The 13,863-nt window shown below is 37.7% G+C and overlaps 1 protein-coding gene across 3 annotated transcripts in view; it reads right to left on the bottom strand.

Moving 5' to 3' along the window:
* Positions 1–13,863, bottom strand: part of RAD50 (RAD50 double strand break repair protein) — a 91,791-nt gene that overhangs the window by 22,380 nt on the left and 55,548 nt on the right. For all 3 annotated transcript variants that reach the window (XM_027607197.1, XM_027607196.2, XM_027607198.2), the window contains 4 exons: positions 13,536–13,628; positions 13,348–13,461; positions 7,130–7,257; positions 5,017–5,241 (listed from right to left, as the gene is read on the bottom strand). In XM_027607197.1, coding sequence (XP_027462998.1) covers positions 5,017–5,241; positions 7,130–7,257; positions 13,348–13,461; positions 13,536–13,628 — 560 coding nt within the window. The remainder of the gene's footprint in view (positions 1–5,016; positions 5,242–7,129; positions 7,258–13,347; positions 13,462–13,535; positions 13,629–13,863) is intronic.

Genomic DNA, 13,863 nt, shown 5'->3' with positions numbered 1-13,863 from the left:
AAAAACAGCAAATAAAGCCTAAACCCAGCAGGAGAAGAGAAAAATCATAAAGATCAGAGCAGAAATCAATGAAATAGAAACCAAAAGAACAGTAGAACAGATCAACGAAACTAGGAGCTGGTTCTTTGAAAGAATTAACAAGATTGATAAACCCCTGGCCAGACTTATCAAAAAGAAGAGAAATGACCCAAATCAACAAAATCATGAATGAAAGAGGAGAGATCACAACCAACACCAAAGAAATACAAACAATTATAAGAACATATTATGAGCAACTCTATGCCAGCAAATTAGATAACCTGGAAGAAATGGGTGCATTCCTAGAGATGTATCAACTATCAAAACTGAACCAGGAAGAAACAGAAAACCTGAACAGACCTATAACCACTAAGGAAATTGAAGCAGTCATCCAAAATCTCCCAACAAACAAAAGCCCAGGGCCAGATGGCTTCCCAGGGGAATTCTATCAGACATTTAAAGAAGAATTAATACCTATTCTCCTGAAACTGTTCCAAAAAGTAGAAATGGAAGGAAAACTTCCAAACTCATTTTATGAGGCCACCATTACCTTGATCCCAAAACCAGACAAAGACCCCATCAAAAAGGAGAATTACAGACCAATATCCGTGATGAACATGGATGCAAAAATTCTCACCAAAATACTAGCCAATAGGATCCAACAGTACATTAAAAGGAGTATTCACCACGACCAAGTGGGATTTATCCCTGGGCTGCAAGGCTGGTTCAACATCCGCAAATCAATCAACGTGATACAATACATTAACAAAAGAAAGAACAAGAATCATATGATCCTCTCAACAGATGCAGAAAAAGCATTTGACAAAGTACAGCATGCTTTCTTGATCAAAACTCTTCAGAGTATAGGGATAAGAGGGTACATACCTCAATATCATAAAAGCCATCTATGAAAAACCTACAGCGAATATCATTCTCAATGGGGAAAAGCTGAGAGCTTTTCCCCTAAGGTCAGGAACAGGGCAGGGATGTCCACTATCACCACTGCTATTCAACATAGTAGTAGAAGTCCTAGCCACAGCAATGAGACAACAAAAAGAAATCAAAGTCATCCAAATCGGCAAAGAGGAAGTCAAACTCTCACTCTTTGCAGATGATACGATACTGTATGTGGAAAACCCAAAAGACTCCACCCCAAAACTGCTAGAACTCATACAGGATATAAAATCAATGCACAGAAATCAGTGGCATTCCTATACACCAACAACAAGACTGAAGAGACAAATCAAGGAGTCGATCCCATTTACAATTGCACCCAAAACCGTAAGATACCTAGGAATAAATTTAACCAAAGAGGCAAAGGATCTGTACTCAGAAAACTATAAAATACTCATGAAAGAAATTGAGGAAGACACAAAGAAATGGAAAAATGTTCCATGCTCATGGATTGGAAGAACAAACATTGTGAGGATGTCAATGCTACCTACAGCAATCTACACATTCAATGCAATCCCCATCAAAATACCATCCACTTTTTTCAAAAAAATGGAACAAATAATCCTAAAATTTGTATGGAACCAGAAGAGACCCCGAATAGCCAGAGGAATATTGAAAAAGAAAAGCAAAGCTGGCGGCATCACAATTCCAGACTTCCAGCTCTATTACAAAGCTGTCATCATCAAGACACTATGGTAATGGCACAAAAACAGACACATAGATCAATGGAACAGAATAGAGAGCCCAGAAATGGACCCTCAACTCTATGGTCAACTAATCTTTGACAAAGCAGGAAAGAATGTCCAATGGAAAAAAGACAGTCTCTTCAACAAATGGTGTTGGGAAAATTGGACAGCCACATGCAGAAGAATGAAACTGGACCATTTCCTTACACCACACACAAAAATAGACTCCAAATGGTTGAAAGACCTAAACGTGAGACAGGAGTCCATCAAAATCCTAAAGGAGAACACAGGCAGCAACCTCTTCGACCTCAGCCCCAGCAACTTCTTCCTAGGAACATCGCCAAAGGCAAGGGAAACAAGGGCAAAAATGAACTATTGGGATTTCATCAAGATAAAAAGCTTTTGCACAGCAAAAGAAACAGTCCACAAAACCAAAAGACAACCGACAGAATGGGAGAAAATATTTGCAAATGACGTATCAGATAAAGGGCTAGTATCCAAAATCTATAAAGAACTTCTCAAACTCAACACCCAAATAACAAATAATCCAATCAAGAAATTGGCACAAGACATGAACAGACATTTTTCCAAAGAAGACATCCAAATGGCCAACAGACATATGAAAAAGTGCTCCACATCGCTCAGCATCAGGGAAATCCAAATCAAAACCTCAATGAGATACCACCTCACACCAGTCAGAATGGCTAAAATTAACAAGTCAGGAAACGACAGATGTTGGCGGGGATGTGGAGAAAGGGGAACCCTCCTACACTGTTGGTGGGAATGCAAGCTGGTGCAACCCCTCTGGAAAACAGTATGGAGGTTCCTCAAACAGTTGAAAATAGAGCTACCATACGATCCAGCAATTGCACTACTGGGTATTTAGCACAAAGATACAAATGTAGGGATCCGAAGGGGTACATGCACTTCGATGTTTATAGCAGCAATGCCCACAATAGCCAAACTGTGGAAAGAGCCAAGATGTCCATCGACAGATGAATGGATAAAGAAGATGTGGTATATATACACAATGGAATATTATGCAGCCATCAAAAGGAATGAGATCTTGCCATTTGCAACGACGTGGATGGAACTGGAGGGTGTTATGCTGAGTGAAATAAGTCAATCAGAGAAAGACATGTATCATATGACCTCACTGATGTGAGGAATTTTTTTTTTAATTTTTCTGAAGATTTTCTTTATTTGACAGAGAGAGACACAGTGAGAGAAGGAACACAAGCAGGGGGAGCGGGAAAGGGAGAAGCAGGCTTCCTGCAGAGCAGGGAACCCGATGTGGGGCTCAATCCCAGAACCCTGGGATCACGACCTGAGCCAAAGGCAGACGCTTAATGACTGAGCCACCCAGGTGCCCCTGATATGAGGAATTCTTAATCTCAGGAAACAACCTGAGGGTTGCTGGAGTGGTGGGGGGGTGGGAGGGATGGGGTGGCTGGGTGATAGACATTGGGGAGGGTATGTGCTGTGGTGAGCGCTGTGAATTGTGCAAGACTGTTGAATCACAGATCTGTACTTCTGAAACAAATAATGCAATATATGTTAAGGAAAAAAAAAGAAGAAGAAGATAGCAGGAGGGGAAAAATGAAGGGGAGTAAGTCGGAGGGGGAGATGAACCATAAGAGACGATGGACTCTGAAAAACAAACGGAGGGTTCTAGAGGGGAGGGGGGTGGAGGGATGGGTTAGCCTGGTGATGGGTATTAAAGAGGGCACATTCTGCGTGGAGCACTGGGTGTTATGCACAAACAATGAATCATGGAGCACTACATCGAAAACTAATGATGTAATGTATGGTGATTAACATAACAATAAAAAAAGAAAAAGAAAAAATGAATTAAAAGGACAATTTTAAAAAACAAAGGTGATCAGACTAAATAAAAAATATTCTGCTATTTGTTGAATATATAAGGTTGTAGTAATTAAGACAGTCTCGGTAATGGCAAAGAGTTAGACAAAGTGACTAGTGACACAGAACAGAAAACCCAGAACCAACCTGCACACATAGGGAATTCTGATATATAACAGAAATGACACTGCAGATCGTTACAATAATTAGAGCCAGGATGGCTGGTTATCAAGGGAAAAATGAAACTGGATTCCCACCTCACAATGTATAGAAAATTCAATTTAGAATTAAATACTTAAATGTACTTAAATGTAAAAAGCAAAACTAAAACTTTCAGAAGAAAAAACAGCAGTAGCACAGGACTTCTTAAGACACAAAAAGAGCTAATTAGACAAGATTTGTAAATTCAACTACCTTAAAATCAAATCTGTTCATTAAAAGACACTGTTAAGACAGTGGAAAGCTAAACATAAAATACTTAAGATATTTATAATACATGTAACTAAAAAAGAATTAAGATGCAGAAGAGATAAAGAACAGAGGCAGATCAGTACCACCACCAATAAGACATTAAAAATGGGTGAAAGACACAAATGCTTCAAAGAGGAAAAACAAAATTAAACACGAAAAGATGTTTAGCATCATTAGAAATCAGGGGATCGCCGATGAAGACCACAATGGTTTACCACTGTACACCCACCAGATTCACAAAATTAGGAAACTGACAAAATCGGTGTCAGAGGATGCATCAGAGAAAACCCTTATATTTTGCTAGCAGTGCAGATTAGTAAAACTATCTTGGAAGACAATTTGACATTATCTTGTAAAATTGAGTGCAAAAGGTTTTACGTGTACATACACCCTAGAGAATCTCTTACACACCTTTGCTCCAGAAGACCTCAGCAGAATGTTCCTAGCAGCAAACGTTGTATTAGTAGACCATATGCCGTACAGTATGGTATACTCCCACGACAGAATTCTGTACATCAGTGAAAATGAATGAACTATAGCTCTAAGCAACATGAGTATATAAAAACAAAACAAAAAAGGGAATTCCTAGAAAAGTACACAGAATACTGTTTTTAAAAGCTCAAAAAATAAAACAAAACCCTACATATTATTTTTTTTTCCCCCCAAAGCACAGAAAGCAAAAGTCTGTGTCAGTGGTTATAGGGAGGAGGGGATGGCAGAAGGCAGAAATGAGGAGCAGCAGCATCTAAGTGGATCCCCGTTAGTGACAATGGAAGAGTTCTTGGAATGGGAATGGCTCTGCAGGGTGGTATCAAGAGTACGCCTTAAGATTAACATGCTGTGAAGCTTAACTTCATAACTTAAGTAAGCACGCATGTGTGTATATACACACCACATATTTTCCCATTCTTTGATATATATTAACTATATTTAAAAAGTAAAAAAAAAAAAGAGGAAAATATGACTAAAATATGCTAGCTGATACTGACTTCAGTGGGAACCAAATCCCCGGTCCAATACTTACTGATCAAGGGTCTTATAATAAATGTCCAGATCCTTGTTCACAAGCTCTGTTGTTCTCATAACAATCATCATTTCCCTGTACTTTTCCTCCGCATCCCGAAACTGAGGTTCTCGAAGTTCTCTCTTAAAATGAATAATTTCTTCCTCATAACCTTTCTGTCGCCCTATTGCCAAACTGTGATTTCTTTTTATATTGTCTATTTTTTCTTCCAACTTCTGATGTTCACTATAAAAGGTAAACATGACAATTAAGGACCATTTTTAGCTTTTAGCAGCCTGAAGTGGAAAAGCCCAGATCTCTCTAGACATACAGTAAGTCTCTCCTTGCTTTTTATTTAAGGCTTTAGTACTAAAGAAAAATTTCTTGCTTCCCAAATCTCTGAAGCATCCAGATTTGTGAACAGCTGATTTCTGTGTGCTGAACAAGGAACTCTCATGACACATGAACACTGAGCAACGTCCTCACTTTTAGACAAACCTAAAAAAAGTACTCTTGGTGATTAAATTATAAATTCACAAATTTCTGATTGTGAACTGAGAGTGCACAATTACCAATGCTGAGAAGTTACTGAGTGATAGGTGTCATCATTCTGTTCACAATACATCAAAGACAAAATACAATTTCATCTCCAACTATTAGTTTCTGTGGTAATACTTAGTAAAGGTTTGTACTCTATGAAAACAAAATTTCACCTGCACAAGTATAAGCATAATAATGACCAAAAAAAGTAAAATACACAAACATTTCTGGTAACTAGGGAGATAATACAGATTTGTGTGCTTTAAAAATCTTATTCATTTAACAATTACTTATTAAGCACCCTCTTATTAAGCAACACTCCACAGTTTATGGACATCCATACAGAACGGGCCTTATTATCTGTTTTGTTGACATTTCTGTTGCATTCTAGTTGAGGACAGATTTGAAAAAGAGGAGTTGTACTTAGTAGTCTGAATGAATATAAAAAATCATCGCTATGTACCAAACATAGAAGAAATTTAAAAATATCTGGTTTTGGTCTTCAGTAGCAAAGAATAAGTTGTTTCAATTGTATCTTCTAAAAGCTTCACTCTTTCAAGTTCCCACTGAGAGCACTAACATTACAATGTTAAAGAGCTCAGGCTTGGGAGCGAGGATATCTAGGTCACATTCCAGGCTTTCGTCATAATTTCTTGTGGATTTTTTTCTGGATCTCAATGTCCTAATGCTTTAGAAATGAGACTGAAGATGAAGAGCTCTTTCAGTTATAAAGTCTGATTTCTTCAATATATGAAAGAGATTTTTAAACAGCTAAACCAAGAGTACTTACAATAACATAAGAGTAAACCATTTGTTAGGTCTTATAAAGTAGATTAAAATTTCATTACAACATCCTTTAAAAAAACTTAAGCATTCTTTGACTCAGGTTTAAAGTCAAGTCAAGAAAACAAATGAAAAATCTGTAAGAAGTGGCTGAACAAATGGCCTATTTTAGCTAAGGTGGTTCAAAAATCTATTTGGCTGGTACAGCCTTTTATACCAGTCTAGTGCCTTAGCATCAACCAGTTCCTTAGAGAATTCCTAAGGCAACTCTAAGGCACACAAGGCAAGAACAAAATCATTTCTGCTGTAGCAGAAAGGTGGCAACTAAAGTAAGTATCAATAAAACTAGATGGAAGAAGCAACAGACTAATACACACAAAAAAAGCGGCTCTGGTTGGCCTGCGATTACAACTGGGACCATCCACAATGGGTCCCCAGTGATAGATCACTCTGGCAGTAAGTCCACCGGCAGTATTAGAGACTGTACAAGCTGGGACCCAGGCACGGTCCACAGGCCGTATGTGCTCTTTACGCTTGATACCATTATCTTGTGAAGCAGGCTAGCAGAAATCTGGGACTTTGCGTATTTAATCCTGCCCATCAGTGCAGTAGGACTACAAATTCTATACCACTTCTTCAGTAATTCAATTCGTAAAGCATGACATATGGTTGTATAAAAACTCTGTCCACCTTCCTGTAAGTCTCAAGGGACATTTACGCTAAAATTCTTTTTTAAAAATACGTATTGAATATTCTTCACAATTCAATAAAAACACTTTATTTAAACTAAAGACTCCTTTAAAAAACATACTTCTTCATTTGTAAAACCTGCATTTGACCCATTTCCTTCAAATGCTGTTTTCTTTCTTCTTCAACTTCTTTTAGTTCCTCATTTCTTTTTCTTAAAGTAAGGTTATCCTGTAGCCATCTCTCTTGTATCTAAATAATATTAAATTGGTTAACAAAAATAATCAAGTTACCAACATGTGATTCATAATACACAATTGCTGAAAGGTAGTACTAATTCTGCCTTCACTTAGAATCAGGTTAAACTCAAAAGAGGGAGAAGCCAGGGTGAGGCTTGGAATAATCTGGACAGCCCATAAATACACAAAACAGATATTTAAATGATGAAATAAAAGAATATAACTAAAGGCTATGCCCCATTGGGATCATCTTGCATAGGAACCCCACAATAAAGCTTACTGATGTAAAAGGTCACAAGAGAGCAAGAGACTATCAGTCTCAACTCATTTTTTTCCCCCTAGTTGTATTTATCTTTTAACATGTGCCAAGGCTAAGATACTGTTAGGTATGTCAGATAAGATCTCTACCTTCAAGTTGACAGATGATAGTCACAAGGCAGAAGTTTCACAAAGATAGTACATATCTACATACCTGATGACACTTTCCCTGGGCACTGAACTGAATTGAAAATATAAGAAGTTGACTGGTTCTGAGTAGTTCTGTCCTTAAAAAGAGACCCAATCATGCAGCAGCAGCAACACCAACAGAATTATTGCAGTAACCTTCCTGGTGATTATGAACTATGTTGTCAAGAGCCAAATAGGAAACAGTTTATAAGTTGACTCTTTGGAATGTAGAAAAAAAATTGCCTGCAGAAATAGATTTGGCTCATAAAAGTCCGAATATAGAAAACTCATCCCAAGTTCAGAGTCCAGACTTCTCAAAGAGGAGGCCAGGACCCTCCTGTAATAACCCTTCCAACTGAAATAAACCCAGTGTTATGGGAAGTGGGAGGGAGGGGAAGATCTTTGGCAGAATCTTGCTGCCAACAGTAATGGAACAGGAATTACTAAGGAATAAGGATTTGGGAGGTGGGTCAGAAGAAGGGAAGCCAAGCACTTCTGTCACATGCTTAACCTTGCCCATCTATGCATCACTATTTTGAGGTTTTGTTTTGTTTTTTTTAAACTGTCATTAAGGTCACTTTCAGTTTTCCTGCAAACAGTAATACAAATACATACAACACATCTATTAAAGGGCATTATTACAAGCGGTTAAAAGTAACTGAAATGATATGGTTATAAATGTCCTTTTGTTGCCAGGCAACCTAATGTACCACTGCAGCTGCTGTCACTCTCAGAAAGTCTTCCCTAGGAGACTACACTTGGACTTCTTCCTTATTAGGAACAGAACCTACGCATTTCTTTCTTTCTTTCTTTTTTTTTGGTCAGCTTCTAGTTGCTCTTAACGATAATTTTGAAAGACAGTATACAGCACAGTAGTTAAACAGCACAGGTTTTTAAGTTAGGTACACTTAGGCTTAAATCTCAGCATTACAACTTTCGAATTTGATGACTTTGGGCAAATTAGCTTAAATTCTGAGCCTGTTTACTTGTATAAATGGTGACTATAATACCACCTGTGATATAATGCTGATGTGAAGATTAAATGAGTGAACCTGTATGTAAAGTAATCAATACAGTGCCTAGCTCAGTAATTGATAGTGAAATGCTTTTTTGGATCAAATCTGTCCTTGTACTTTAAGCAGTGAGAATTCCAATTATAGTCTACAAAATACAAAGCATCAGAGAAAGAAGAAAGCCAGAGATAGTTAAAATACAACAGAATTGTTTTTCTGTACGTAATACTAGCAATCTGGCAATGTTAGGTCTACTTCTGTTACTCACTACTTTTGTGACCTCAGGCAAGGCAGGTCACCTCCAGTTCCTTTTATCTAAAAAATGAAGGAGATTATTCAACTTCTAAATTTCTTATTCTGTGGACTAAATTTAGTAGAGTCAAGCATGTAAAGAAGGTACTGTTAGGCTCAAAATATTTAGCTCAGATGACAGCTAACGTATGCAGTGGGGTACCTAAAGCAAACCTAAAAATTAGCTGCATTCTAGGTGACTGTGATGGAGTAGCACACTGAATTGACTGCAGTTCAAGATCTACCAGGTCCAGCTGGGAAAAAAGCCCTATTAATTACAGAGGATGGCCTGAAAGTTCTGCAATGCTCTGGCTCAGTGATGTTACATCAGAACCCCTGGGGAACTTTAACAAGGCATAGTTGCTTCTGCCCTTGCCCCAGAGATTCTGACTTATTGGCCTGTAATGGAGACATAAACATGTATATTTTTAATAGCCCAGGTGATTTTTTTTAAATTGAGATATAATTCATATACCATAAAGTTCACCATTTTAAAGTGTGTAATTCAGAGGTTAGTATATTCACAGGTTGTGCAACCATCACCACTGATCCCAGAACATTTAACACCCCCAAAAGAAACCAAGTACACATTAGCAATCTATTCCCTTTCTCTCTCCTTCCCTTAACCCCTAGCAACACTAATTTGCTTTTTGTCCCTTTGGATACTCACATTTCATATAAATCGAATCATACAGTATGTGGTCATTTGTGATTAGATTCTTTCATCACGTAGCATGTTTTCAAGGTTTAGCCATGTTGTAGCATGTATCACTATTTCATTCCTTTTCATGGCTGTATAATATTCCCTTTTACGATGTGATGGTTAATGTTACACGTCAACTCGGATGGGCCACAGTGTGCCCAGACATTTGGTTGAACATTATTCTGAGTGTGTCCTGGAGGGTATTTCTGAATAAAATTAACATCTGATTTGGGAGAACGACTAAAACAGGCTGCCCTCCCTAATGTGGGTGAGCCTCATATCAACTGATAACAACATGAAGAGAACAAAAACACCGAGTAAGAGGTAACTGCTCCTGCCTGAATGTATGAGCTGGAACAGTGGTCTTTTCCTGCCTTTGGCCTTGAACCGAAACCTCGGTCTCCTAGTTCTCAGACCTTGAAACTCAGACTAGAACTATACCATCAGCTCCCCTGAGTCTCCATCTTGCCAACTACAGATCTTGGGAGTGCTTAGCCTCCATAATCATGTGAGCCAATTCCTTATAATAAACTTCTTTATATAAATTTGTGTATATGTATATATCCTGTTGGGTTCTGTTGCTCTGGAGAACCTAATACATAATGGATATACCACACTGATCCATTCATCAGTTGATAACCATATGGGCTGTTTCCATATTTTAACTAATGTGAATAATGCTGCTATGAATACTCTTGCACAAGTTTTTATGTGAACACGTTTAAAATTTTCTTGGTTGTATACCTAGGAGTGATAAACCCAGGTGATTCTGATGCGTGCCTCTAGCTAACCTCTGCTCCCTAAAACACTCCAACATTTATTTTAGGCTTCAATCACACGACCTGCTGAAGAACCTCATTAAGGGAAGATAAAAAAAAGATGCTGCAACACACTGTGGGGGGCGGGGGGAAGAAAAGAAAAGAAAAAGCCCTATGAGGTTTGTTAAAGACATAGTGTTATTAATCTACACAGTGTACTCCTTTCCATGAATGTCTACAGGAAACATTTTTCTCTGGTCTTTAATATGGGTAACTGGTTTCCTTTCAGCTCTGAACAATGTAAATCTTAACTAATTGTGACTTCCTATCTTCATGTGACTACTAGAATCTTTAGCAAGCGTATCACATTTCATGGGCTACATTTTATATACTTACTACTCTCCTGGTTTTACCTTTTTTTTTTTTTAAAGATTTTATTTATTTGACAGAGAGAAACACAGAGAGAGAGGGAACACAAGCAGGGGGAGTGGGAGAGGGAAAAGCAGGCTTCCCGTGGAGCAGGGAGCCCGATGCGGGGCTCGATCCCAGGACCCTGGGATCCTGACCTGAGCCGAAGGCAGACGCTTAACGACTGAGCCACTCAGGCACCCCCTGGTTTTACCTTCTTATCCTTATTTTCGTATTGTCTCATTTTCCCACTAAATTAAAATGTTATTTGGCATTGCTCTATGTATGTAACTTATTAAATAATTTCTAGAACAAGGCAGATTACAAAAGTGAACTAATATATTCAGATCCACGAAGTTTAGACCATCAACTTGTAAAGGGTCACAGATGGATAAATCTTAATGATCTCTGTGTATGTTTATATACATGGAGAGACATTAATGATTTACAGACTGTGATTTTAAATAGGCAACCCACATATAAGTGAGGAATAACTATCTCGTTATACATGCCATCATAAATTTACAGTCACTCAGCATTTATTAGATGGCAGAGATTTTTTTCTTTTTTTTAAGATTTTATTTTTGGGGGGCACCTGGCTGGCTAAGTCAGTGGAGCAGGTGACTCTTGATCTCGGGATTATGAATTCGAGCCCCATGCTGGGTGTAGAGATAACTTAAAAAAAAAAAAAAAGAACTTGGGGTGCCTGGGTGGCACAGTTGGTTAAATGTCTGACTCATGATTTCAGCTCAGGTCAAGCGTGACGACCTCAGGGACGTGAGATTGTGCCCTGCAGTGGGCTCCGCGCTCATTGTGGGAGTCTGCTTGAGATCTTCTCTCCCTCTGCCCCTCCCACTCATGTGCGCGCTCTCTCTCAAATAAATGCTAAAAAAAAATAAAAAATAAAAATCTTACAAAAAAAAGATTTTTTATTTGTAAGTAATCTCTACACCCATCATGGGGCTTGAACTCACAACCCCGAGCTCAAGACCCGCATGCTCCACCAACTGAGCCAGCCAGGCACCCCTGGATGGCAGAAATTTACTTCTAATATTCATATATTTGAAATACCTGGCACTATGGCCAGGGCCCTGCAGACAGCTGATATGGCTAATCTTCAAACAGATTTTAAACCAGCATTTATAACTAAATGATTAAAGTGTTCATATAGCAAATTTTGTTAATAACAGCAGGAATAGAGAAATGGTGTAAAGGAATGATGAAGATAATTTCTCAATATGATTCTAATTATACTAGTAGAAATTAATTTCCTTAATAGGGAAAATGATATAGGAATCAACTGAAAAATGACTGGAAATATACAGATATTTTACTTACAACTTTTAGGATTATTATACCTCCATCCTTGTTTTGTGTGAATTTATCTTACATTAAGAAAGAAAAGAAAGTGAGAAAAAAATAGAGATATATGTAGGATATTCATTGCCACCATCTGCAGTAAGAAAAAAGTGATCAACTTGTGGCACACCCACAAAACGGAGTATTTCATGATCATTAAAAAGAACGTGGTGGGGGCGCCTGGGTGGCTCAGTTAAGCGTCTGCCTTCAGCTCAGGTCATGATCCCAGGGTCCTGGGACTGAGCCCTGCATCGGGCTCCCTGCTCAGCGGAGAGCCTTCTTCTCCCTCTCCCACTACTACTCACCCTGCCTGTGCTCTGTCAAATAAATAAATAAAATCTTAAAAAAAAAAAGTCATGAACTCTTAATATAAGTATACAAAATTATTTAAAAAAAAAAAGAACGTGGTGGATCTGTGAGTTGACTTGATATATAAGATCAAATTGCATTAAGTGAAAAAAGCAAGGTGCAGAATATGAATGGTATATCTCATGCATAAAAGTAAATATACACATATACACAGATATATTATTGATCTATCTACCTGCTGATATGAGTAAGAAACTTCTTTAAGAACAAACAAAAAACCGTTAACAGTAATGACATCTAGGAGTGAGCTGAGAATAGGCAGAAGGGGAGGGAGAATTTTAATTTAAACTCTCTTTGTTTAAATATTTATATTTAAAATTAGCTTTGCGGTGCCTGGGTGGCTCAGTCAGTTAAGTACCTGACTCTTGGTTTTGGCTCAGGTCATGATCTCAGGCACATGAGCTCAAGCCCGGCACTGGGCTCCATGCTGGACATGGAGCCTGCTTAAGATTCTCTCTCCCCTCTCTCTCTGTTCCTCCTCTACCCTGCTCACGCTCTCTCTAAACTAAAGAAATAAAACCTTTTATGTTTACACTTTTACCAAATGGGTCTTTTATTAAAAATAAAATTGGAAAAAAGGAAGAAAAGTATAAAACATAAAAGTATAAAAACATACTGGTATTAGAATTGCTTTTCTCTACTGTGTGCATTTCTACTCAATGGATCTATTGAAAACAAAAGTAGAAATTAAAACATAAACAGAAGAATGTTACTGGTATAAGTGATATCATAAGCCACTAGCAAAAAAGACCCACCTTCTGTGTATCAATATCTTGTCTCATGATTCCCATTTCTTTATTTATATCTTCTTTGTGTCTCTCGCATTCACTTAGTTGAGCTATTACTTTATTAAGTTCGTTTTCTTTTTGCTACAAAAAAGAATATTCTTTAAGCACAAAAAAGAAAAGTATGAACAAATAAATAATTTTAAATTTTAAATTACCTTCTTATAGTCATCCTTCCCATCTTGAATATAATTCTCAATGTCTTTCATATAAGCATGAATAGTTTTAACCTTTTCTTTGGTATCATTCATCTGTGGAAAAATATTTATTTTAATATTTAATTCTAATGTTTATACACTGGTTGGGACCAGGGCATTTGAGAAGATTTATTGCCAAGGAAATACATATTAAGGTAACAAAAACTTAATAGGCAAAAAACCCACAAAAACTTAATAGGCAAGCACAGTGGAACAGTGGCTTGGAAGTTGGAGTCTTGGGTTCCACTTTCCAACATCACCAAATTTTATAATCTGAGACAATTCCCTT

Source organism: Zalophus californianus, chromosome 5 (assembly GCF_009762305.2).
Source record: "Zalophus californianus isolate mZalCal1 chromosome 5, mZalCal1.pri.v2, whole genome shotgun sequence".
NCBI lineage: Eukaryota > Metazoa > Chordata > Mammalia > Carnivora > Otariidae > Zalophus > Zalophus californianus.
This window is presented reverse-complemented; position numbering and strand designations above follow the sequence as displayed.